This window comes from Bos indicus, chromosome 24, assembly GCF_029378745.1.
Source record: "Bos indicus isolate NIAB-ARS_2022 breed Sahiwal x Tharparkar chromosome 24, NIAB-ARS_B.indTharparkar_mat_pri_1.0, whole genome shotgun sequence".
NCBI lineage: Eukaryota > Metazoa > Chordata > Mammalia > Artiodactyla > Bovidae > Bos > Bos indicus.
The window spans coordinates 33,531,715-33,557,339 of NC_091783.1; the positions used below are offsets into that span (position 1 = coordinate 33,531,715).

At 42.2% G+C, this 25,625-nt stretch overlaps 1 protein-coding gene across 4 annotated transcripts in view; it reads left to right on the forward strand.

Annotated features, from left to right (window-relative positions):
• Positions 1 to 25,625, forward strand: part of TMEM241 (transmembrane protein 241) — a 120,325-nt gene that overhangs the window by 20,734 nt on the left and 73,966 nt on the right. For all 4 annotated transcript variants that reach the window (XR_011563791.1, XR_011563792.1, XM_070778837.1 and 1 more), the window contains exon 4: positions 9,036 to 9,117. Coding sequence is in view for 2 of the 4 variants with exons in the window: in XM_070778837.1 (XP_070634938.1) it covers positions 9,036 to 9,117 (82 nt within the window). In the remaining 2 variants the exon portion in view is untranslated. The remainder of the gene's footprint in view (positions 1 to 9,035; positions 9,118 to 25,625) is intronic.

Sequence of the window (25,625 nt, forward strand, 5' to 3'; positions counted from 1 at the left end):
CATAATTTCCAAGATTTGGGCAACCATGTGACCATATAAGATTATAGTCTCCAGTGCCCAGAACTAGATACGATTTCCATCACTTACTGCTGTATCTTCTGAGAAAAGAATCCTCAGTTTTAGCTGAGCTAACTAGGGTGTCAAAATTATAGTTTCCTTTCTCCCTGAAGAAAGGCTTTTAAAGAACTGCTTCAAGAGACGACAAAAATGCTAAGAAGCACCACCCTTGCAGCTCACGTCTTCACCTTGTGTACACACTGCCTGGAAGATCATGGAAGGTTCAGTTGTCCTGAATTTCATCTGCCCCAGTAGCTGTTGAAAGGTCTGACCCCTCCATATTGTGAGACCCCACTCACAGTTGTGAAAACTCTGGAAGCCAGAGATCCAAATTAGAATTCCTGAAGCAACCTGTGTATATTTTTTTCTGGTTGAAGTCCTTTCTTTTTTTTTTTTTAAAGTCTTTATTGAATTTCTTACAATATTGTTTCTGTGGTACGTTTTTTGGATCTTTGCCAACAAGGCATGTAGGATCTTAGCTCCCCAACCAGGGGTCTAATTGGCACCCCCTGCATTGGATGGTGAAGTCTGAACCACATGACCACCAGGGAAGTCCCCTTTCTTTTTTTTTTTTAACAACAAAAAGAAACATGTTTTATTGAGAGAAAAAAATTCTACTCTAGTTGTAAGATATGGAGGAAAATTTAGTTAGACCTTATGCCATGCTCCATACTTAAAGTACTCACAGAGATAGATACACAAATTTATTATCTTACACTTCTGGAGTCTGAAAGTCTAAGATGGCTTCACTTGGGATGACAAATTTCTGGCTGTAAAGACTTTGCTACAATTGAGAGATTTTCCCTCATTTTTTGTGTTTCAAAGCTTTGCAGTACAGCCTTAACTTTCCAGAGGTCCCAGTTGCTTTTCAGAATCTGCTAACAATTTTTATGCAGAAAAAAATGTTTATTTGTACATATCTTCTAATTTTGCCTAAACTGTCTCTTTTTTAAAAAAATACACATTTTAAAAATGTTGGTGGTATTTTCTTTTTTTTTAAAATTTTTTCCATTTCATTTATTTTTTATTTTTTTAATATAAATTTATTTATTTTAATTGGAGGCTAATTGTATTGGTTTTGCCATACATCAACATGAATCCACCACGGGTGTACATGTGTTCCCCATCCTGAATCCCCCTCCCACCTCCCTCCCCATACCATCCCTCTGGGTCATCCCAGTGCACCAGCCCCAAGCATCCTGTATCATACATCAAAACTGGACTGGCGATTCATTTCACATATGATATTATACATGTTTCAATGCCATTCTCCCAAATTATCCCACCCTTGCCCTCTCCCACAGAGTCCAAAAGACTGTTCTATACATCTGCATCTCTTTTGCTGTCTTGCATACAGAGTTAACATTATCATCTTTCTAAATTCTCTATATATGCATTAGTATACTGTATTGGTGTTTTTCTTTCTGGCTTACTTCACTCTGTATAATAGGCTCCAGTTTCATTCACCTCATTAGAACCGATTGAAATGTATTCTTTTTAATGGCTGAGTAATACTCCATTGTGTATATGTACCACAGCTTTCTTATCCATTTGTCTGCTGATGGACATCTAGCTTTCTTCCATGTCCTGGCTATTATAAACAGTGCTGCGATGAACATTGGGGTACATGTGTTTCTTTCAGTTCTGGTTTCCTCAGGGTATATTCCCAGCAGTGGGATTGCTGGGTCGTATAGCAGTTCAATTTCTAGTTTTTTAAGGAATCTCCACACTGTTCTCCATAGTGGCTGTACTAGTTTGCATTCCCACCAACAGTGTAAGAGGGTTCCCTTTTCTCCACACCCTCTCCAGCATTTATTGCTTGTAGACTTTTGGATTGCAGCCATTCTGACTGGTGTGAAATGGTACCTCATAGTGGTTTTGATTTGCGTTTCTCTGATAATGAGTGATGTTGAGCATCTTTTCATGTGTTTGTTAGCCATCTGTATGTCTTCTTTGAGAAATGTCTGTTTAGTTCTTTGGCCCATTTTTTAATTGGGTCATTTATTTTTCTGGAATTGAACTGCAGGAGTTGCTTGTATATTTTTGAGATTAATTCTTTGTCAGTAGCTTCATTTGCTATTATTTTCTCCCATTCTGAAGGCTGTCTTTTCACCTTGCTTATAGTTTCCTTTGTTGTGCAGAAGCTTTTAATTTTAATTAGGTCCCATTTGTTTATTTTTGCTTTTATTTCCAGTATTCTGGGAGGTGGGTCATAGGGGATCCTCCTGTGATTTATGTCAGAGAGCGTTTTGCCTGTGTTCTCCTCTAGGAGTTTTATAGTTTCTGGTCTTACATTTAGATCTTTAATCCATTTTGAGTTTGTTTTTGTGTATGGTGTTAGAAAGTGTTCTAGTTTCATTCTTTTACAAGTGGTTGACCATTTTTCCCAGCATCACTTGTTAAAGAGATTGTCTTTTCTCCATTGTATATTCTTGCCTCCTTTGTCAAAGATAAGGTGTCCATAGGTGCATGGATTTATCTCTAGGCTTTCTATTTTGTTCCATTGATCTATATTTCTGTCTTTGTGCCAGTACCATACTGTCTTGATGACTGTGGCTTTGTAGTAGAGCCTGAAGTCAGGCAGGTTGATTCCTCCAGTTCCATTCTTCTTTCTCAGGATTGCTTTGACTATTCGAGGTTTTTTGTATTTCCATACAAATTGTGAAATTATTTGTTCCAGCTCTGTGAAAAATACCGTTGGTAGCTTGATAGGGATTGCATTGAATCTATAGATTGCTTTGGGTAGTATACTCATTTCACTATCTTGATTCTTCCGATCCATGAACACAGTATATTTCTCCATCTATTAGTGTCCAAAATCACTGCAGATGGTGACTGCGGCCATGAAATTAAAAGACACTTACTCCTTGGAAGAAAAGTTATGATCAACCTAGATAGCATATTGAAAAGCAGAAACATTACTTTGCCAACAAAGGTCCGTCTAGTCAAGGCTGTGGTTTTTCCAGTGGTCATGTATGGATGTGAGAGTTGGACTGTGAAGAAAGCTGAGTGCCGAAGAACTGATGCTTTTGGACTGTGGTGTTGGAGAAGACTCTTGAGAGTCCCTTGGACTGCAAGGAGATCCAACCAGTCCATTCTGAAGGAGATCAGCCCTGGATGTTTTTGGAAGGAATGATGCTAAAGCTGAAACTCCAGTACTTTGGTCACCTTATGCGAAGAGTTGACTCATTGGAAAAGACTCTGATGCTGGGAGGGATTGGGGGCAGGAGGAGAAGGGGATGACAGAGGATGAGATGGCTGGATGGCATCACCGACTCGATGGACGTGAGTCTGAGTGAACTGCGGGAGTTGATGATGGACAGGGAGGCCTGGTGTGCTGCAATTCATGGGGTCGCAAAGAGTCGGTCGGACACAACTGAGCGACTGAACTGAACTGATTAGTGTCCTCTTTGATTTCTTTCACCAGTGTTTTATAGTTTTCTATATATAGGTCTTTTGTTTCTTTAGGTAGATATATTCCTAAGTATTTTATTCTTTTCATTGCAATGGTGAATGGAATTGTTTCCTTAGTTTCTCTTTCTGTTTTCTCATTATTAGTGTAGAGGAATGCAAGGGATTTCTGTGTGTTGATTTTATATCCTGCAACTTTACTATATTCATTGATTAGCTCTAGTAATTTTCTGGTGGAGTCTTTAGGGTTTTCTATGTAGAGGATCATGTCATCTACAAACTGAGAGTTTTACTTCTTCTTTTCCAATTTGGATTCCTTTTATTTCTTTTTCTGCTCTGATTGCTGTGGCCAAAACTTCCAAAACTATGTTGAATAGTAGTGGTGAAAGTGGGCACCCTTGTCTTGTTCCTGACTTTAGGGGAAATGCTTTCAATTTTTCACCTTGAGGATAATGTTTGCTATGGGTTTGTCATATATAGCTTTTATTATATTGAGGTATGTTCCTTCTATTCCTGCTTTTTGGAGGGTGTTTATCATAAATGGATGTTGAATTTTGTCAAAGGCTTTCTCTGCATGTATTGAGATAATCATATGGCTTTTATTTTTCAATTTGTTAACGTGGTGTATTACATTGATTGATTTGTGAATATTGAAGAATCCTTGCATCCCTGGGATAAAGACCACTTGGTCATGATGTATGATCTTTTTAATGTGTTGTTGGATTCTGATTGCTAGAATTTTGTTAAGGATTTTTGCATCTATGTTCATCAATGATATTGGCCTGTAGTTTTCTTTTTTTGTGGCATCTTTGTCAGGTTTTGGTATTAGGGTGATGGTGGCCTCATAGAATGAGTTTGGAAGTTTACCTTCCTCTGCAATTTTCTGGAAGAGTTTGGGTAGGATAGGTGTTAGCTCTTCTCTAAATTTTTGGTAGAATTCAGCTGCAAAGCCGTCTGGACCTGGACTTTTGTTTGCTGGAAGATTTCTGATTACAGTTTCAATTTCCGTCCTTGTGATGGGTCTGTTAAGATTTTCTATTTCTTCCTGGTTCGGTTTTGGAAAGTTGTACTTTTCTAAGAATTTTTCCATTTCTTCCAAGTTTTCCATTTTATTGGCATATAATTGCTGATAGTAGTCTCTTATGATCCTTTGTATTTCTGTGTTGTCTGTTGTGATCTCTCCATTTTCATTTCTAATTTTATTGATTTGATTTTTCTCCCTTTGTTTCTTGATGATTCTGGCTAATGGTTTGTCAGTTTTGTTTATCCCCTCAAAGAACCAGCTTTTGGCTTTGTTGATTTTTGCTATGGTCTCTTTTGTTTCTTTTGCATTTATTTCTGCCCTAATTTTTAAGGTTTCTTTCCTTCTACTAACCCTGGGGTTCTTCATTTCTTCCTTTTCTAGTTGCTTTAGGTGTAGAGTTAGGTTATAACTTTTGACTTTTTTCTTGTTTCTTGAGGTATGCCTGTATTGCTATGAACCTTCCCCTTAGCACTGCTTTTACACTGTTCCACAGGTTTGGGGTTGTTGTGTTTTCATTTTCATCCATTTCTTTGCATATTTTGATTTCTTATTTGATTTCTTCTGTGATTTGTTGGTTATTCAGCAGTGTGTTGTTCAGCCTCCATATGTTGGAATTTTTAATAGTTTTTCTCCTGTACTTGAGATCTAATCTTACTGCATTGTGGTCAGAAAAGATGCTTGGAATTATTTCAATTTTTTTGAATTTACCAAGGCTAGATTTATAGCCCAGGATGTGATCTATCCTGGAGAAAGTTCCGTGTGCGCTTGAGAAAAAGGTGAAATTCATTGTTTTGGGATGAAATGTCCTATAGATATCAATTAGGTCTAACTGGTCTATTGGATCGTTTAAAGTTTGTGTTTCCTTGTTAATTTTCTGTTTAGTTGATCTATCCATAGTTTTGAGTGGGGTATTAAAGTCTCCCACTATTATCATGTTATTGTTAATTTCCCCTTTCATACTTGTTAGCATTTGTCTTACATATTGTGGTGCTCCTATGTTGGGTGCGTATATATTTATAATTGTTATATCTTCTTCTGGGATTGATCCTTTGATCATTATGTAGTGTCCTTCTTTGTCTCTTTTCACAGCCTTTGTTTTAAAGTCTATTTTATCTGATATGAGTATTGCTACTCCTGCTTTTGGTCTCTATTTGCGTGGAATATCTTTTTCCAGCCCTTCACTTTCAGTCTGTATGTGTTCCCTGTTTTGAGGTGGGTCTCTTGTAGACAACATATGTAGGGGTCTTGTTTTTGTATCCATTCAGCCAGTCTTTGTCTTTTGGTTGGGGCATTCAACCCATTTACGTTTAAGGTAATTATTGATAAGTATGATCCCGCTGCCATTTACTTTATTGTTTTGGGTTCGAGTTTATACACCCTTTTTGTGTTTCCTGTCTAGAGAAGATCCTTTAGCATTTGCTGGAGAGGTGGTTTGGTGGTGCTGAATTCTCTCAGCTTTTGCTTGTCTGTAAAGCTTTTGATTTCTCCTTAATATTTGAATGAGATCCTTGCTGGGTACAGTAATCTGGGCTGTAGGTTATTTTCTTTCATCACTTTAAGTATGTCCTGCCATTCCCTCCTGGCCTGAAGAGTTTCTTTGAAAGATCAGCTGTTACCCTTATGGGAATCCCCTTGTGTGTTATTTGTTGTTTTTCCCTTGCTGCTTTTAATATTTATTCCTTGTGTTAGATCTTTGTTAATTTGATTAATATGTGTCTTGGGGTGTTTCGCCTTGGGTTTATCCTGTTTGGGACTCTCTGGGTTTCTTGGACTTGGGTGATTATTTCCTTCCCCATTTTAGGGAAGTTTTCAGCTATTATCTCCTCAAGTATTTTCTCATGGTCTTTCTTTTTGTCTTCTTCTGGGACTCCTATGATTCGAATGTTGGGGCGTTTAACATTGTCCCAGAGGTCTCTGAGATTGTCCTTATTTCTTTTAATTCGTTTTTCTTTTTTCCTCTCTGATTCATTTATTTCTACCATTCTATCTTCTACCTCACTAATCCTATCTTCTGCCTCCATTATTCTACTATTTGTTCCCTCCAGAGTGTTTTTTATCTCATTTATTGCATTATTCATTATATATTGACTCTTTTTTATTTCTTCTAGGTCCTTGTTAAACCTTTCTTGCATCTTCTCAATCCTTGTCTCCAGGCTATTTATCTATGATTCCATTTTGTTTTCAACATTTTGGATCATTTTCACTATCATTATTCGGAATTCTTTATCAGGTAGATTCCCTATCTCTTCCTCTTTTGTTTGGTTTGGTGGACATTTATCCTGTTCCTTTACCTGCTGGGTATTCCTCTGTCTTTTCATCTTGTTTATATTGCTGTGTTTGGGGTGGCCTTTCTGTGTTCTGGCAGTTTGTGGAGTTCTCTTTATTGTGGAGTTTCCTCGCTGTGGGTGGGGTTGTGTGGGTGACTTATCAAGGTTTCCTGGTTAGGGAAGCTTGTGTCGGTGTTCTGGTGGGTGAAGCTGGATTTCTTCTCTCTGGAGTGCAATGAGGTGTCCAGTAATGAGTTATGAGATGTCAGTGGGTTTGGAGTGACTTTGGTCAGCCTGTATATTGAAGCTCAGGGCTATGTTCCTGTGTTGCTGGAGAATTTGCGTGTTATGTCTTGCTCTGGAACTTGTTGGCCCTTGGGTGGTGTTTGGTTTCAATGTAGGTATGGAGGCGTTTGATGAGCTCCTGTTGATTAATGTTCCCTGGAGTCAAGAGTTCTCTGGTGTTCTCAGGATTTGGACTTAACCCTCCTGCTTCTGGTTTTCAGTCTTATTTTTACAGTAGCCTCAAGACATCTCCATCTATACAGCACCATTGATAAAACATCTCCTTTCGAAGACAATGGGCTGCTTTTCTGGGTGCCTGATGTCCTCTGCCGGCATTTAGAAGTTGTTTTGTGGAATTTTCTCAGCGTTCAAATGTTCTTTCGATGAATTTGTGGGGGAGAAAGTGGTCTCCCCGTCCTATTCCTCCGCCATCTTAGGACCACCTCCCTAAAAATGTTGGTGGTATTTTCAAGCTGAACAGTCAATACTGTTTTGTTTTTGTTTATTTATTTATTTTGGCCACACTGCACAGCATGTAGGATCATAATTCCTCAACCAGGGTTTGAACCCATGTCCCCTGCACTGAAAGGCAGACTCCCAACTGATGGACCGCCAGGGAAGTCCCTGTTGTGCAGATTTAAAAAATGATAACAGCATAGAAAGTATTTAGCACAGGGCCTGGTTTGTAGGAAGGCTCAAACAATGTCAGCAGTGATGCTGGTAATATTAACTCTGCTGTGAGCACCTTGTCAGTTGCTATGAGTTTTGGCTGAATGAATGTGTACAGAAGGTAGGGTTTGAAGGCCTTATTTGAGACTAAAAGCATTTTCATGCTGCATTCTCTGGGAGGTTGTGTAAAAAGCAGATCTGATGATAGATAGAGTCCCTGCTCATGTTAATCCAATTAACAAAGACCATTTCTTGAACAGGCACCATCTGAGGAGAGCAGTTCATTGAGTTACTTGGGATTATTATGTTATATCCTGCAGGAATGCTTTCATTAATTCATATTTATTATTAGAATGACTCTGGGAACTTGCATTAGCAAACTGAATGCATTTGTAACTAATGGGGAAAGCAAGTTGCACCCTCAGTGATGTGTGCTCTATGTAAAGCCTGGGATTTTGCTTTTCTTGAGGAGAGCAAGACCCTCAGCTGAGTTGAAAACACAGTTCTTGGTGTGGCCACAATGTAACTGAAGAAATGTGCCCTTGAGAAGTCCTTAGAGATTTCTTGAACTGGTATCCCAGGTTAACTGTTGAGGCTCAGCACCTGGCCACCCAGCTCAAGTTCAAGCACTCGTTTCAATTCCACCCTTTAACACTGTGGCTCCTTTCGTGGTTCGATGGAGCCGTTTGGTACCTTGGTAGGTGTGTGTGTGCTTAGTAGCTCAGTTGTGTCTGACTCTTTGTGACCCCATAGACTGTAGCCTGCCAGGCTTCTCTGTCCATGGGATTTTTCAGGCAAGAATACTGGAGTGGATTACCATTTTCTTCCTCCAGAGGATCTTCCCAACCCAGGGATTGAACTTGCATCTCTTATGTGTCCCGCATCGCAGGCACATTCTTTACCTACTGAGCCATCAGGGAAGCCCTTTGCTAGGTAAATAGCTTTTTAAAAAAATTAAAAGGAATTTGGTATGGGTTCAAAGCATCTGACTACTTAAATTTCAAAGAATAATGTTCCCTGGTCTTTAAAAAAAAATCAGGTCTGTTCTGTCTCCCAACCTGCAGGAAGCCTTTTTCTATCTCCAGCTTGTCTGTGGCTGATTGTGGGGCCAGTAATGCCACATCATTGGCTGAGTGATGGGCTGTAGCCAGAATGCTTAGGTCAGCCTCCATCCTGCTTGATGATACAGACCGTGTCGGGCTTCACCAGTCGCCTGGGGATGCTTAGACGACCACGGGTGCTGTATTTGGCGTGTGGGAGGGTCATATCTTCCAGGGAGGGCTTTCGGACAGAAATATGATGGCCTCTTCCCTCTTTTCCAGATCTGATGTTTTGACGTGGCTTCCTGCTTCGGTGCTATTTGTGGGTATCATCTATGCCGGTTCCAGAGCGCTATCCAGACTGGTAAGTGTGAGAGGCTTTGAGGGGGACAGTCCTTTTCTCATCTTCCTCTTTGCCTTTTAACTGGTTGCACCTCGGATCAATAGTGGATAGAGAATCAGCTTTAATGATGGTACAGCTAGATTGGAGAACTAGTCTTGGGGCTGAGGCCAATGTGGAGCCTTTTACCCCCTCTTCCTGACTTGAAGGGAACCATGTAACAGGGAAGGGACTTCCCTATAGCTCAGATGGTAAAGAATCTGCCTGCAATGCAGGAGACCTGGGTTCGATCCCAGAGTCAGGAAGATCCCCTGGAGAAGGAAATGGCAACCCACACCAGTATTCCTGCCTGGGAGATCCCATGGACAGAGGAGCCTGGCGGGCTACAGTCCTTGGGATCATAGTCAGATACTACTGAGGGACTAACACACATACACACACATAACAGGGAAGACAGACTTGTGTTACAAAATAGAGAGACGCAGGTGGAGACCAGAAAGACAGAGCAGGGCTATTTGTGGAGCCTGCTCTGTGTGGATGCAGGCTGTCCTTGGGAGCAGGGAGGGTGGGCTCAGTCTGCTCCTTACTTCCAGGGACCATGACCCCGCCCATCAGTAATGCCGCCTGAGCGCACTGGGCTTACTCGTGGGTGCACATGCCTGGCATGAAATTGATGCCCACGACACGTGGACCCTAGTGAAACAAGTGTTCATTCTGTCCTCCCACCCAGCCCCAAGAATTGAGCTCCTCAAAGGAGGCTACTGTGAGGAACAGATTCCTTCCAGTTACATTATATAGTATGTGGAACTCCAGAAATTTATTATGCCACCAAAAGAGAGCCCACAAATATCACTATTGACCAGGGAGTCAAAATGTGGCTTAAAAATCAGGAACGGTATTAAGGCCTCTTCCCTTTTTAATCCCCTAATTGCTGTTTTTATCTATCAGAAAATGCTTGTATTCCAATGTTGGAAAAATGCAAACTTTTCACACAATTTAGTTTTCTGTTTTAAATGCATACTTCTCCAACAGATTTATTTCTATAAAGGAATGGATTTTGAGGAGAAAAAAACATGGGGCAGAGAGGTATGGAATAGAAAATAAATACAGATGTAAGCTATTTTGCTAATTGCAGTATAACCGCAACAAACTAGTACAGAGAATGTTCTGGGCAAAACAACACAATAAAGGTTCAGAGATCGAGGTGTTCCCTTAAGCAAGACTGAAGATTTCAGTCTCTGGTATTTGGAATTTAGGCTGCAGTCCTTGTTTTTGGATGGATCACTGGGTATGTGGCCCAGTCCATGCTTTAAACCAGATTTGAACCAGAAAGTGGCCCCTTGGTCCAGGTAGAAGTCAATGAAGTGTTTGGTTTCATGTGTCACATAACCAGCAAAGTTCCTCCCCGTGATGCTCTGCCGGGTGGGGTTGTACTTCTTGTCAGACTCCTTGATCTGGGCAGCAATGTCCTTCTCTGTATTATATTTCTCCAATGCCTGAGTAGCACACTCCGCTAAGTCCGATTGCATCTCCTCTGGCATATCAGCATTTAAAAAATGATTATTTTAAAAAAATATTTATTTATTGGGCTGTGCAGGGTCTTAGTTTCAGCATCTGGGATCTTTAGTTGCGGTATGCGAACTCTTAGGGCTTCCCTGGTGGTTCATTCAGTAAAGAATCTGCCTGCAATGCAGGAGACTCGAGTTCAGTCCCTGGATCAGGAAGATCCCCTGGAGAAGAAAATGGTAACCTGCTCCAGTATTCTTGCCTGGAGAATCCCATGGACAGAGGAGCCTGTTGGGCTACACTCCATGGGGTTGCAAGAGCCAGACACCACTTAGCAACTAAATCACCATCATGCGAACTCTTTAAGTTTGGCATGTGGAATCTAGCTCCCTGATCCTGGGCCTCTGCATTGGGAGCGTGGAGTCTTAGCCACTGGACCACCAGGGAAGTCCTCATATTGGCATTTTTGATCATGGCCTTTCAATCACACATGGTTACCAAGGAACAGTGTGTATGCTTAGTCGCTCAGTTGTGTCCAACACTTTTTGATCCTATGGACGAAACCCACAAGGCTCCTCTGTCCATGGGGATTCTCCAGGCAAGAATACTGGAGTGGGTTGCAATGCCCTCCTCCAAGGGATCTTCCCAACCCAGGGATTGAACCTTGGGCTTCCCTGGTGGTTCAGCTAGTAAAGAATCTGTCTGCAATGCAGGAGACCTGGGTTTGATCCCTGGGTTGGGAAGATCCCCTGGAGAAGGGAATAGCTGCCTACTCCAGTATTCTGGCCTGCAGAATTCCATGGACTGTATAGTCCATGGGGTCGCAAAGAGTTAGACGTGACTAAGCGACTTTCACTTTCTTTACCATCTAAACCACCAGCCACCAGGGTAGCCCAAGAATACTGGAGTGGGTAGCCTATCCCTCCTCCAGGGCATCTTCTCAACTCAAGAATTGAACCAGAATCTCCTGCATTGTAGGCAGATTCTTTACCAGCTAAGCTACCAGGGAAGCCTGCCAAGGATCAGAGGGTTGGCCAACTGCGATGGTCTCCTGGGGGAGAGGCTGAAGAGGTTCAGACTTGTTGGGAGCGGTCATCACTACCTAAGCCATGATGCTTCTCCAAATAATTTAGGTTTTTTTTTTTTGGCCATGCTGTGTTGCATGTGGGATCTTAGTCCTCTCCCAGGAGTTGAATCTGCGCCCTCCTGTATTGGAAGCATGGAATCTTAACCACTAGACCGCCAGGGAAGTTCCAAAACAATATTGTTTTTTAATGTAAAGTTTATTGTTGTGCTGGGTCCTTAGAAGTCAGATAGGAAAACGTGTTATGGTAGCTCTCAAAAACAAACAAAATCTGCCTGTCTGGATAATGATAGTGTTGTTAGGACAACTCCGAGGTTGCAAAATAGTGGTTGAGAATTAGTACTGGTAATTTCCAAATGAAATCATCATTTTTCTTTCATGATTCATAAGCTTGAGTAAATGGGATGTTGTGTGAGATGGGAGAGAGAACAGCCCGACTGACCTAAGAAGTGAGCCACCACACCGCATTGGTGGGTGCTGATCTGGAATAGGGGCCAGGTTGGCTCACCGCTGCCCCTTTTGATGGGGTCGAGCTCCTCGGGTCTGTGGCCTCACTTTATGCCCTCTGGCCTGTAGGGGGAGCTGCTTCTCCAACCACAGAGTATGGGAGTTGATTGGGGGGAAAAAAAAATCTATAGTTGTACAAAAGCTTTTAAAATTTTTTGTAGGCTCTGGATAGTTATGGATGCCAGAATTCTGAAGTTTGAATAAGTAAGTTGTCGTGTTAATAATGATAACAGTTTTTTGATTGTACAGTGCTTTTTCATATGTTTCTGGAGTGATTTCCTTTGTATCTTTCTATGTGGCTCTGCCAGTCACCTGACAGGTGAGGCAGATGTTAATCACCCAACAGAGGAAGGAACTTAGGTGTGGGGAGGTACCAAGGCTTTCTCCACCTAATGGGAAGCTCTTCTGACTCCCCACCTTTCACCTTTTCTGATTTGTCTTTTTAGGGTCAGTGTATGTGGATTTTCAAATGAGCCCAGGGTATAATAGTCTTGCACAAACTTGAGACTCTTATGATTGCAAGTGTTAGAAAGCTCACCAACTGGTCTAAGCAAAGGGGAAATCTCCTGGTTTACATTAATGAAAAGTCATCAGGTAGAAACTGCTTTAGGCATGGCTTGATTGAGAGATTTGAACTGTGGTGTTGGAAAAGACTCTTGAGAGTCTCTTGGACTGCAAGGAGAGCCAACCAGTCCTTCCTAAAGGAGATCAGTCCTGGGTGTTCATTGGAAGGACTGATGTTGAAGCTGAAATTCCAATACTTTGGCCACCTGATGCGAAGAGCTGACTCATTGGAAAAGACCCTGATGCTGGGAAAGACTGAAGGCAGGAGAAGAAGGGGACGACAGAGGATGAGATGGTTGGATGGCATCACTGACTCAATGGACATGGGTTTGGGCGGACTCCGGGAGTTGGTGATGGACAGGGAAGCCTGGTGTGCTGCAGTTCATGGGGTCACAAAGAGTCCAGGCACAATTGAGCAACTGAACTGAACTGAACTGATTGAGAGATTCCAATGACCTACTCAGAATCCAGATGCTGTCTGTCTGTCAGTTCTGCTCTATCTTTGCTTCATCTCACAGTTCAGCTTTTCCCTCCTGAGTCTTGTTGATTCCAGGCTTACATCCTCACAACTTCAAGTCTAGTGGAACAAGACTGTCTTCCTTGCAGCTTCTGCATAATTTCCGGGATTCATTCTGATTGCATCAGTTAGGGACACTGCCCATCCCAGGTCTAAAAACTAAAAACTAACCAGGATGGAGTTATGCTGATTGGTCGGCCCTGGTTCATGTCTTCCCTGAACCATTCACTGTGACTGGAAAGACTGAGAACACTATTTGGCCAGCCCTGGTCACACAGGATCCCCACCCACACCCATAGACTGATAAGAATGAGGCACATCCTCAATATTGCAGTGTTTCATCAAAGAAAGAGATCAGGAGATGAGGTAGCCAATAAACCCTCAGAAGTCCATTGTAAATGTCAGTCTTGTATGTCTCAGGCACACGGAGAGCTCTCTAATCTGGAACAGTGCCTCTTGAAGTGCATAGTCCACAGGTGGTAACGGCCTGTGAGCTCTTGTTCAGTTCAGTTCAGTTCAGTTCAGTCGCTCAGTTGTGTCTGACTCTTTGCAACCCCACGGACTGCAGCACGCCAGGCCTCCCTGTCCATCACCAACTCCTGGAGTCTACCCAAACTCATGTCCATCGAGTCAGCGATGCCATCCAACTATCTCATCCTCTGTTGTCCCCTTCTCCTCCCACCTTCAGTATTTCCCAGCATCAGGGTCTTTTCCAATGAGTCAGTTCTTTGCATCAGGTGGCCAAAGTATTGGAGTTTCAGCTTCAACATCAGTCCTTGCAGTGAACACTCAGGACTGATCTCCTCTAGGATGGACTGGTTGAATCTCCTTGCAGTCCAAGTGAGAGAGTCATTTCCTAGGCAGGTTGATAGGAAATCTAGGGGTCCCCAAGGAGAGAGGGGTCTGGAATTCTTAAGGAGGAAGAAAGGACAAACTTTTCACAGTCTTTGTAGACCAGGACCTGGGGACTGGAGTCAATGAAAATGAGAGGGTAACAGGCAGGAAGGCCAAGGGTCTCCAAATGGAGGAAATAGCCTGCAAGTGTCAGACATTTTTATCTCTCTTAAGCGGCAGGAGGAAACAAACTAGCAATATTTTTTCCTTCTCTATACAAATTTAAAGGGAGGTTTCTCTTAAAATACTGTGTTGCCATAATGACACCCAGTTTCGCCTGAAGTTAGCTATTCTCGAGCCTAGAGATAACCAATGCCTTTTTCTTATGAAAATGTTCGTCTTAAGCTATGCTAATGTACTATGCCTTTACCCCAAACTCTGTCTCCAAGTCGGTTCCGCCTCTTGGCCCAGAACCTACTTGACAAACCAGTATGGATATTGTTCCCCTAATCTATGTAAATGAAACTATTTGTATGGTGGTCTGCCCTTCTTCAAGATTCAAGTTAATCATTTTATGGCCCAGGAGAAACCATTTGGTGCCAAGATTATCCCAAAATACATCTTATGGGTGAGGGGCCTGGTGCCATTCTGAATTTTAAGACATTCCTTTCTTTCATTAACAGACTGCTAGTGACTATATAACATCCAGCTAAAGACTAGCAGGGGGGTACTCTTTCTGCCCCCTTCTGATGCCTATGTCAGAAGCTTTCTCTATCTCCTTTATACTTTAATAAAACTTTATTACACAAAAGCTCTGAGCGATCAAGCCTCGTCTCTGGCCCCGGATTGAATTCTTCTCCTCCGGGGGCCAAGAATCCTGGTGTATTCGCGTGATTCAACAACAACCTTTCACAAGGGACTCTCAAGAGTTTTCTCCAACACCACAGTTCAAAAGCATCAATTCTTTGGCTCTCAGCTTTCTTTATAGTCCAACTCTCACATCCATACATGACCACAGGAAAAACCATAGCTTTGACTATGGTTTGACTTTTGTTGGCAAAGTAATGTCTCTACTTTTTAATATGCTGTCTAGGTTGGTCATAACTTTTCTTCCAAGAAGTAAGCATCTTTTAATTTCATGGCTACAGTCACCATCTGCAGTGATTTTGTAGCCCCCCAAAAATAAAGTCTGCCACGGTTTCCACATCTATTTGCCATGAAGTGATGGGACCAGACACCATGATCTTAGTTTTCTGAATGTTGAGCTTTAAGCCAACTTTTTCACTTTCCTCTTTAACTTTCATCAAGAGCTCTTGTTACCTGGCCCTAAGGAGACTGTGCCAGAGTGAACATCAAGCTTGGCACTAAACACGTTGTTTAGTTGAGCTGACTTTTTTTTTTCATAGCCATACTTTTTGAAGAAGGAAGTAGTGCACTGACTTACATTCTGTGTGTGAGCTCCTTATAGTTGTCTTTTTTTTTTTTTTTTTTTTTTGACTGCTCTGGGTCTTAGTTGCAAAGTGAGAGATCTTTGATCTTAGTTTCAGCATGTGGGATCTAGTTCCCTGATCGTGCCCCCTGCATTGGGAGAGCAGAGTCTTTAGCTACTGGACTGCCAGGGAATTCCCTGGAGCTCCTTTTCTTCTGAGGGGACTGCATTTGAATGGCCCTGACCTAGAACACAGATTTTTTTCATGGGCAGAAAGAAGCTGCTGCATTTCAAACTCCAAGCAAAGAGAAACAACCCCAAACCAAATACACTCGGTTAGAGGAGGAGGAAGACAGAAAGGAGACACTTATTTTTTTTTCTTTTTTAGTGAAATAACCCAGCGTCTTTTCTTTGTTTTCTGAGTTTTTTGTTTTTACATAGTTGCTTAAAAATCTACAACAGAGTGGATGAAACACGAGGTACTTGTACAGCTTGTGTTAGATGGAAAACAGGCGTCAACATGCTGGTGCCAAGCTGTCAGTTTCATGGATCCACGAGGAATTGGGGGAGAAAGCACTCAGTTAAAATCCGTGGGCGTGTTGTTATGCAAAACACTTACGGAGTTGCTTTGCTCCATAAAGGCCTCCTTTATCCAACAAGACTTTGAAGCCTTTTTTCTGATGTATAGCTCCTGAGAGGAAGCTGACTTCACTCTGCAAAATCAAGATGGGGACATTCTTTATTGATTTTTCCACCTCAAACTCACAACCAGATGATAGAATTAAGGCAGGGAGATTATTTTTGTGGCTCTCCATTCAGCAAATATTTATTGGGGAGTCTACTACTGGGGGCTTAATGAGGAATAAGACCTGGTTCCTGACCTTGAGGGGACTCCCAGGTGGCGCTAGTGGTAAGGAATCTGCCTGCCAGTGCAGAAGATACAAGAGATGCGGGTTTGATCCCTGGGTCAGAAAGATCTCCTGGAGGAGGAAATGGCAACCCACTCCAGTATTCTTGCCTGGAGAATCCCATGGACAGAGGATCCTGGCAGGCTATAGTCCAAGGGGTTGCAGAGTCTGAGCACACACACTTACCTGACCTTGAAGAATTTATAGGGGAATCCATGAGAGACACACAACTCACCGTGGAAACAACCATTGTGAATATTCAGTGTTATATATGTGAGCCAGGCACTTCCTGTTGCCAACCTTCATGACATATGAAGTTGGACTTAATTACTCCCATTTACAGAGGAGGAAACTGAGATGCAGATTTGGTGAAGGTCACCAACTGGTAGATGTTACAAAAATCAGAGATGCAGACTCAAGACTGTCCGACGATAGTGGTTCATCTGCAATGCCTCGGACTTTCCTGGTGGTCCAGTGGTTAAGACTTGCAGGGGACAGGGTTCGATCCCTGGTCAGGGAACTAGATCCCACGTGCTGAAACTAAGAAGTCTGCATGCCACAGCTAAGACCCTGTACAGCCAAATAAATAAATAACATTATTTTTAAAAAAGAAAGCAGTACAATGCTTACCCTCTTTCCTCCCTAAATCATAACAAACCAAGGAGATGAGCCTATCAGGATGGAGTGGGGAGAAGGGGAGAGGAGCTGTGTAGTTGTTCTGCTTTCTGTGTGTGCGTGTGTGGTAGGTTGCTTCAGTCATGTCTGACCTTTTGTGACCCTATGGACTGTGGCCCAGCAAGCTCCTCTGTCCATGGGATTTCCCAGGCAAGAATATTAGAGTGGGTTGCCATTTCCTTCTCCAGGGGAATCTTCCCGACCCAGGGATCGAACCCACGTCTCCTGCATAGCAGGTAGACTCTTTACCGACTGAGCCACCAGGGAAGTCCCTGTACAATATATACTTGTTTCTTGTATGTTTTATATATGGTAGTTTGTGCCTCTTTTTAAAATTTAAGTTTATTTAAAAATTAATTAATTTAGTTTTTGGCTGCATGGGGTCTTAGTTGCAGCAGGTGGACTCTAGTTGTGGCGTACAGGCTTAGTTACTCCATGGCACTTGGGATCTTAGTTCCTCGACCAGGGATCGACCCCTCATCCCCTGCATTGCAAGGCAGATTCTTAACTGTTGGACCACTGGGGCAAGTCCCTAAGTTTTATTTTACATTAGGGTAGAGTTGGTAAGATAAGCATTTCTTATGAAGAGATTTTAAAAGAAATCTATACATATAGCTGATTCCTGTTGTTGTAAACTAATACAACATTGTAAAGCAATTATACTCCAATTTAAAAAAATAAAGTAAAATCTTAAAATGGAAAAAATAAAAGAAATCTAGATCAAGGGAAATAGAAGGCCAGAGAGAGACTTAGCACATAGAAATTTATGCTATGATATCTTATGAAACAAATATAATTGGGCCTTGGTTTTAGCTCTTTATCTTTTTGCAGCGAAGTAAAGAAGTTACAAGACTCTCCATGCTTGTAAGATAAATGCAAGCTATTGCTGAGGAAATGCAGTGTCCTTCTTTGCTCTCAATTCCTTCTGTGTTCTCTGTGCTGTCGTGTCCAACTCTTTGTGACCCAGTGGACTGTATAATCCACCAGGGTTCTCTGTCCCTGGCATTTCCCAGGCAAGAATACTGAAGTGGCTTGCCATTTCTTCCCCAGAGACTCTTCCCAACCCAGGGATCAAACCTGCATCTCCTGTGTCTCCTGCATCATAGGCAGATTCTTTACCCATTGGACTCTCAGTTACTTAGTCCTCATTAAGGGTACGATGAGCCACGTAGGGTCTTCAGTCGCATCCTTATAATAAACCCAATGGTAACCTAGTTTCTGGGATTCCTAGTCTGTTGGTAGCATAATGACAGCATGGTTCAGTAGGAATAGTTCTCTGGGGTTAAAACTGCTGCTCTCCAATGATCTGGCTCCTTTCCTTTAGGAACATTTATTTCTGCAGGCATGATTTTTATAAAAAACTAGGCAGCCAAATGTTCAAAGGTATATTCTTTGGCAAGAGCCTGGCAATTAATTATTCTATAATATATTGTAGATTGAAGTCACACACACCCAAATTGAAGGTAGGATTGATGTTCTACAAAACTAAGAAGCCAACCCACAGCTTGGCTAAGCAAGCCATCCACACTCCTGCAGAGGGACCCAAGGCCGTGCCTGTGGACAGGGCCAGGGCTTTCCATAGAAAACTGTTTTAAGTCAGTCCCAACACCTGAACAAACAACAATCAAGGCTTGAAAATTCCACTCTGGGAAGCATGGGAATAATGAAAAATTTGAAGTAAAAGTTACTGATGTCTTTTTACAGCCAGAGAAAAATTTGCAACCGTGCATGGACAAAATGTTGAATTTTAAATGAGTGGACTCCAAGAATAAATTAGTTGCAAATTGTGCCCCTGAGTCATGAAACGAATTGGACTGCAGTGCAGTTGAATTTGGTCAATTACGTTTTATGTTAAAAATGATGATTTGGGTTTCATGGTAGTTGATCTTAGGCCATTTTTCCTAATGAAAGATGGTGGGACCTTTTGTTATTGAGGCCATTCCTAGCGCCTTGACAGTGTGGAAGAACAGACTTGATTTTCTGTTCTCTTTAGCAGCAAGCTAGTGTCTAGATTGTCTAAAAGTGGTTTCAGATTATTAAGAGGCAGGTTAAAAAAGAGAATCAAAGTATATCCCTCCATTTCCTCATCTGTATAATAGGGATGTTATTAGTATTTCTCTCAAAGGGTTATTATGATGATTCAATATGTAAAAACATTTAGAACGGAGTCTGGCACACAGGAAGCATTCAGGGTATCTTGACTGTTATTATTATTATCATTTCTCAGAACTTTTTTTTTGGCCATACCATGTGGCTTGTGGGACCTTAGTTGCCCGACCAGGAATCAAACCCATGGCCCTTGCAGTGGAAGCAAGGAGTCTTAACCCCTAGACAGCCAGGGAAGTCCTCATTTCTCACAACTTTTATCTGATTTCACAAAAGTAAGTCTGCTGAACTTCAGCCTGTAAAGGGCAGGTTTTCTGAAATAATTGGTCACTGGGGTCTCTTGAACTAATCACATAGTTCAGACGAAGGCTTGGTACACAGAGGTGGAGGCCAAGGGAAAGTCAGTAATTATAAGTTGCAGATTGCCTTAATATTATTCTTGATAGATCTCTATAAAAGTCAATGGTAGAGTTACTGTTTCTAAAGTCTGCTAGCTCCTCAGTCAAGAAAAACGGCTTGAGAAATTCAGATTAGACCATTTTAAAGTAGAAATGGATGATGTCCCTTTAAAGAGTGGCATGGAGTTTATGTCAACGTCATCGTTTTAGATCATAGCAGTTTTATCACTGGAGGACACAGACTGGCAGAGTTGGGAACAATACACAGTTGTATTGGACTTTGTTCAGGTGTGGATCCAGGATGCTTATACTGGGAGCTTGCCATAACCTGGATCCTATAACTTCGAGGATGGGGCTTCCCTGGTGGCTCAGTGGTAAAGAACCCGCCTGCCAATGCAGGAGACATGGATTCTATCCCTGGGTTGGGAAGATCCCCTGGAGAAGGAAATGACCACTCACTCCAATATTCTTGCCTGGGAAATCCCATGGACTGAGGAGCCTGGTGGGCTACAGTCCATGGCATCACAGAAGAGTCAGACATGACTTAGCGACTAAAGAACAACAAACATCAAGGCTGGGAGTGTGGGCTTTGCCATTACTCGGCTGGAATCCCGGAGTCCCACCCTGAAGCAGCTGTGAACTCACCAGCAAGCTGCCCCATCACCCAGAGCTTCAGTTTCCTTGTCCGTAAATTAGGGTAACAGCATTTGTGGATAAAGTTGTTGAGAGATGATTTAAATAAGAGAATGCAATTAAAATAATTAGCACTGTGCTGAACACATTGTTGGTACCTATTATTAGTGAACTTTAAGATCAGTTCTATATGTACAGATAGATCCTTTTACAGAATCTGCTCAGATTCTGCTAGGGCGATGGAGGAACCTCTCGACAGTTGAGAAAATAAAACCTCTTTGAGGTCTAGAGTTAGAATCTAGTGAAAGTGAAAGTCGCTCGGTCGTGTCCGACTCTGAGTCAACCCTAAATCTCATCTCCTTTCTGATTTTATAGTCAAGGAGGCAAAAACATTTAAAATCAGGTCTTGTTGTTGTGTGCTCACTCAGTCTTGTCTAACTCTTTGTGACCCCATAGACTGTAGCCTGCCAGACTCCTCTGTCCATGGGATTTCCCAGGCAAGAATACTGGAGTGGGATCCAATTTCTTATTCCAGGGGATCTTCCTGACCCAGGGATCAGGTCTTAATTTTCACTGTCATGTACCACAGGATTAACCTAAAGATTTTCTGTTCTGTCTTCTTAGGCTCAGACCTAGAAGGCCAGGGCCCAAGTTTTCCCAACATGAACCTAATGGATGAGGCCAATTTAGAAAATCTCTAGTAATCTTAAAATACATAAAACATAATAGAAAACATAAAAGCTTAAGAGGAATCAAAAGAAGCACAAAAGACATGAAAAACATAGGAAATAATTATGATTTTAAAGGGAAAAAAGAGTTGAACTTTTAATGAAAAAGAGTAGAAAACATTAAAAAAAAGGAAGAAAAATGTAAGGCAAGAGCTCAGAATGAAACGAAACAGTGTGAGTTAGAACAAAATACTAAAATAGGGCAGAGCTATAAAATTATAAAAGTCTTAATGACAAGGTAAAAATATCTTCCCCAAAGATAAAGAATAAATCCATATGGAAGTGATAGGGCAGTAGCATCTGCTTAAAGACCCACTTAAGGGGCCTTGAAGTGGGAACAGTTTCTCAGCTCAGGGTCCTCTCAGCTCAGGGTCCACTCAGCTCACTGTAGGCTTGGTGCCCATTAACGTTGACAGCCTGCATGCGGGGCTCCTGCATGGCTTCCACCCTTCCTCCCAATAGCTTCGGGTTGTAGGTATTGTTATCCTTATACTACAGAGGAGCAAACTGTTTGGATAAGCGCCCTGCTCCGTGAGCAGATGGTGGAGCTGGAGCCTGAAACCCAGGCTGATGCCAAAACCCATGCATAGTCTTGATTTTCTTTTGCTTTCCAGGAAACATCACCATTGGCAACAACAAAGATAATAGCAAATATCCCTCACCCTTCAATCCCTCCCCTGGCCTTGTCAAGATCATCTGTCAAATTAGGAAAGACTGCTGTTCTTAGCAAACAGCCCAGCAATAGTCAGTGTACAGTGGGTACTCTGTGTATCTTGACAGCCCACTGCTTGTTGTTCAGTCTTTAAGTTGTGTCCAACTCTTTGCAACCCCATGGACTGCAGCATGCCAGGTTCCCGCATCCTTCACCATCTCCCAGAGTTTGCTCAAATTCATGTCCATTGAGTCGGTGAGGCTATCTAACCATCTCATCCTTTGCTGCCCCCTTCTCCCTTTGCCTTCAGTCTTTCCCAACATCAGGGTCTTTTCCAGTGAGTCGGCTCTTCACATCAGGTGGCCAACGTGTTGGAGCTTCAGCTTCGGCATCGGTCCTTCCAATGAATATTCAGGACTGATTGCCTTTATGATCAACTGGTTTGATCTCCTTGCTGTCCAAGAGACTCTCAAGAGTCTCCTCCAGCACCACAATTTGAATGCATCAGTTCTTTGGTGCTCGGCCTTCTTTATGGTCCAACTCTCACGTCCATGACTACTGGAAAAACCCTAGCTTTGACTATATGGAACTCTGTTGGGAAAGTGATGTCTCTGCTTTTTAATATGCCACCTAGGTTTGTTCCACTGAAGTGTTATATTTTTTAAATATCTTCTCCCTCTCCCCCTTTTTGGGGGAGGGGGTACAGTGTTGATCCCAGTTGTTCCACCATTGACTCCAGTCTCCTAAATGTTTCCCTCTTGTGTCCACTTTTCTCCATCTCCACAGCCACTACCAGGTTCAGGCCACCGTCTGGTGATTCCTTCTGTTAGTTTCCTGTAGCTACAGTGACAAATGACTACTTCCCTTGGTGACTTAAAACAACAGAAATTTATTCTCTCCCAGTTCTGGAGGCCAGGGTTCTGAAATGGCTATGCTCCCTCCAGAGGTTCTTGGGGAGAATCCGGTCCTCGCCTCTTCCGATTTCTGGTGGCTGCTGACATGCCTTGGCTTGTGGCTGCATCCCTCTGTCTCTGCCTCTGGGCCACATTGCCTCTTCTCTGTGTGTGTCACATCTCTGCTTCTCTCTTAGGAGGATATGTGTGTTTGTATTTGGGACCCACCTAGATCATCCAGGGTGTTCACTCCATCTCCAGATTCTCCATTTAATTACATTTGCAAAGGCCCTGTTTTACTGTATGAGGTCACTTTCACAAATCCTAGGGCTTGGGACTTCGGTATAGTTTTTTTTTAAGACCTATTTTATGTGTTTATATGTATTTGTATGTATTTATATGTACAGAATGTGGTCCACTAGAGAAGAGAATGGCAAACCACTTCAGTATTCTTGCCTTGAGAACCCCATGAACAGTATGAAAAGGCAAAATGATAGGATACTGAAAGAGGAACTCCCCGGGTCGGTAGGTGCCCAATATGCTACTGGAGATCAGTGGAGAAATAACTCCAGAAAGAATGAAGGGATGGAGCCAAAGCAAACACAATACCCGGTTGTGGATGTGACTGGTGATAGAAGCAAGGTCCGATGCTGTAAAGAGCAATATTGCATAGGAACCTGGAATGTCAGGTCCATGAATCAAGGCAAATTGGAAGTGGTCAAACGAGAGATGGCAAGAGTGAATGTCGACATTCTAGGAATCAGTGAACTAAAATGGACTGGAGTGGGTGAATTTAACTCAGATGACCATTATATCTACTACTGTGGGCAGGAATCCCTCAGAAGAAATGGAGTAGCCATCATGGTCAACAAAAGAGTCTGAAATGCAGTACTTGGATGCAATCTCAAAAATGACAGAATGATCTCTGTTCATTTGTAAGGCAAACCATTCAATATCACAGTAATCCAAGCCTGTAATGCTGAAGAAGCTGAAGTTGAATGGTTCTCTGAAGACCTACAAGACCTTTTAGAACTAACACCCAAAAAAGATGTCCTTTTTATTATTATTAGGAAGTCAAGAAACACCTGGGGAACAGCAAATTTGGCCTTGGAGTACAGAATGAAGCAAGGCAAAGGCTGATAGAGTTTGCCAAGAGAACACACCTCTCACACCTGTGTTTGTCATAGCAAACACCCTCTTCCAACAACACAAGAGAAGACTTTACACATGGACATCACCAGATGGTCAACACCGAAATCAGATTGATTATATTCTTTGCAGCCAAAGATGGAGAAGCTCTATACAGTCAGCAAAAACAAGACCGGGAGCTGACTGTGGCTCAGATCATGAACTCCTTATTGCCAAATTCAGACTTAAATTGAAGAAAGTGGGGAAAACCACTAGACCATTAAGGTATGACCTAAATCAAATCCCTTATGATTATATAGTGGAAGTGAGAAATAGATTTAAGGGACTAGATCTGATAGAGTGCCTGATGAACTATGGATGGAGGTTTGTGACATTGTACAGGAGACAGGGATCAAGACCATCCCCATGGAAAATAAATGCAAAAGAGCAAAATGGCTGTCTGAGGAGGCCTTACAAATAGCTGTGAAAAGAAGAGAAGCGAAAAGCAAAGGAGAAAAGGAAAGATTTAAGCATCTGAAAGCAGAGTTCCAAAGAATAGCAAGGAGAGATAAGAAAGCCTTCCTCAGTGATCAATGCAAAGAAATAGAGGAAAACAACAGAATGGGAAAGACTAGAGATCTCTTCAAGAAAATTAGAGATACCAAGGGAACATTTCATGCAAAGATGGGCTCGATAAAGGACAGAAATGGTAAGGACCTAACAGAAGCAGAAGATATTAAGCAGAGGTGGCAAGAATACACAGAAGAACTGTACAAAAAAGAGCTTCATGACCCAGATAATCATGATGATGTGATCACTCTCCTAGAGCCAGACATCCTGGAATGTGAAGTCAAGTGGGCCTTAGAAAGCATCACTACGAACAAAGCTAGTGGAGGTGATGGAATTCCAGTTAAACTATTTCAAATCCTGAAAGATGATGCTATGAAAGTGCTGCACTCAATATGCCAGCAAATTTGGAAAACTCAGCAGTGGCCACAGGATTGGAAAAGGTCAGTTTTCATTCCAATCCCAAAGAAAGGCAGTGCCAAAGAATGCTCAAACTACCACACAATTGCACTCATCTCACATGCTAGTAAAGTAATGCTCAAAATTCTCCAAGCAAGGCTTCAGCAATATGTGAACCGTGAACTTCCTGATGTTCAAGCTGGTTTTAGAAAAGGCAGAGGAACCAGAGATCAAATTGCTAATATCCGCTGGATCATGGGAAAAGCAAGAGAGTTCCAGAAAAACATCTATTTCTTCTTTATTGACTATGCCAAAGCCTTTGACTGTGTGGATCACAACAAACTGTGGAAAATTCTGAAAGATGGGAATATCAGACCACCTGACCTGCCTCTTGAGAAACCTATATGCAGGTCAGGAAGCAACAGTTAGAACTGGACATGGAACAACAGACTGGTTCCGAATAGGAAAAGGAGTACATCAAGGCTGTATATTGTCACCCTGCTTATTTAACTTATATGCTGAGTACATCATGAGAAATGCTGGGCTGGAAGAAGCACAAGCTGGAATCAAGATTGCCGGGAGAAATATCAATAATCTCAGATATGCAGATGACACCACCCTTATGGCAGAAAGTGAAGAGGAACTAAAAAGCCTCTTGATGAAAGTGGAAAAGGAGAGTGAAAAAGTTGACTTAAAGCTCAACATTCAGAAAACTAAGATCATGGCATCCGGTCCCATCACTTCATGGGAAATAGATGGGGAAACAGTAGGTGACTTTATGTTTCTGGGCTCCAGAATCACTGCAGATGCTGATTGCAGCCATGAAATAAAAGACGCTTACTCCATGGAAGGAAAGTTATGAACAACCTAGATAGCATATTCAAAAGCAGAGATATTACTTTGCCAACAAAGGTCCGTCTAGTCAAGGCTGTGGTTTTTCCAGTGGTCATGGATGGATGTGAGAGTTGGACTGTGAAGAAAGCTGAGCGCCGAAGAATTGATGC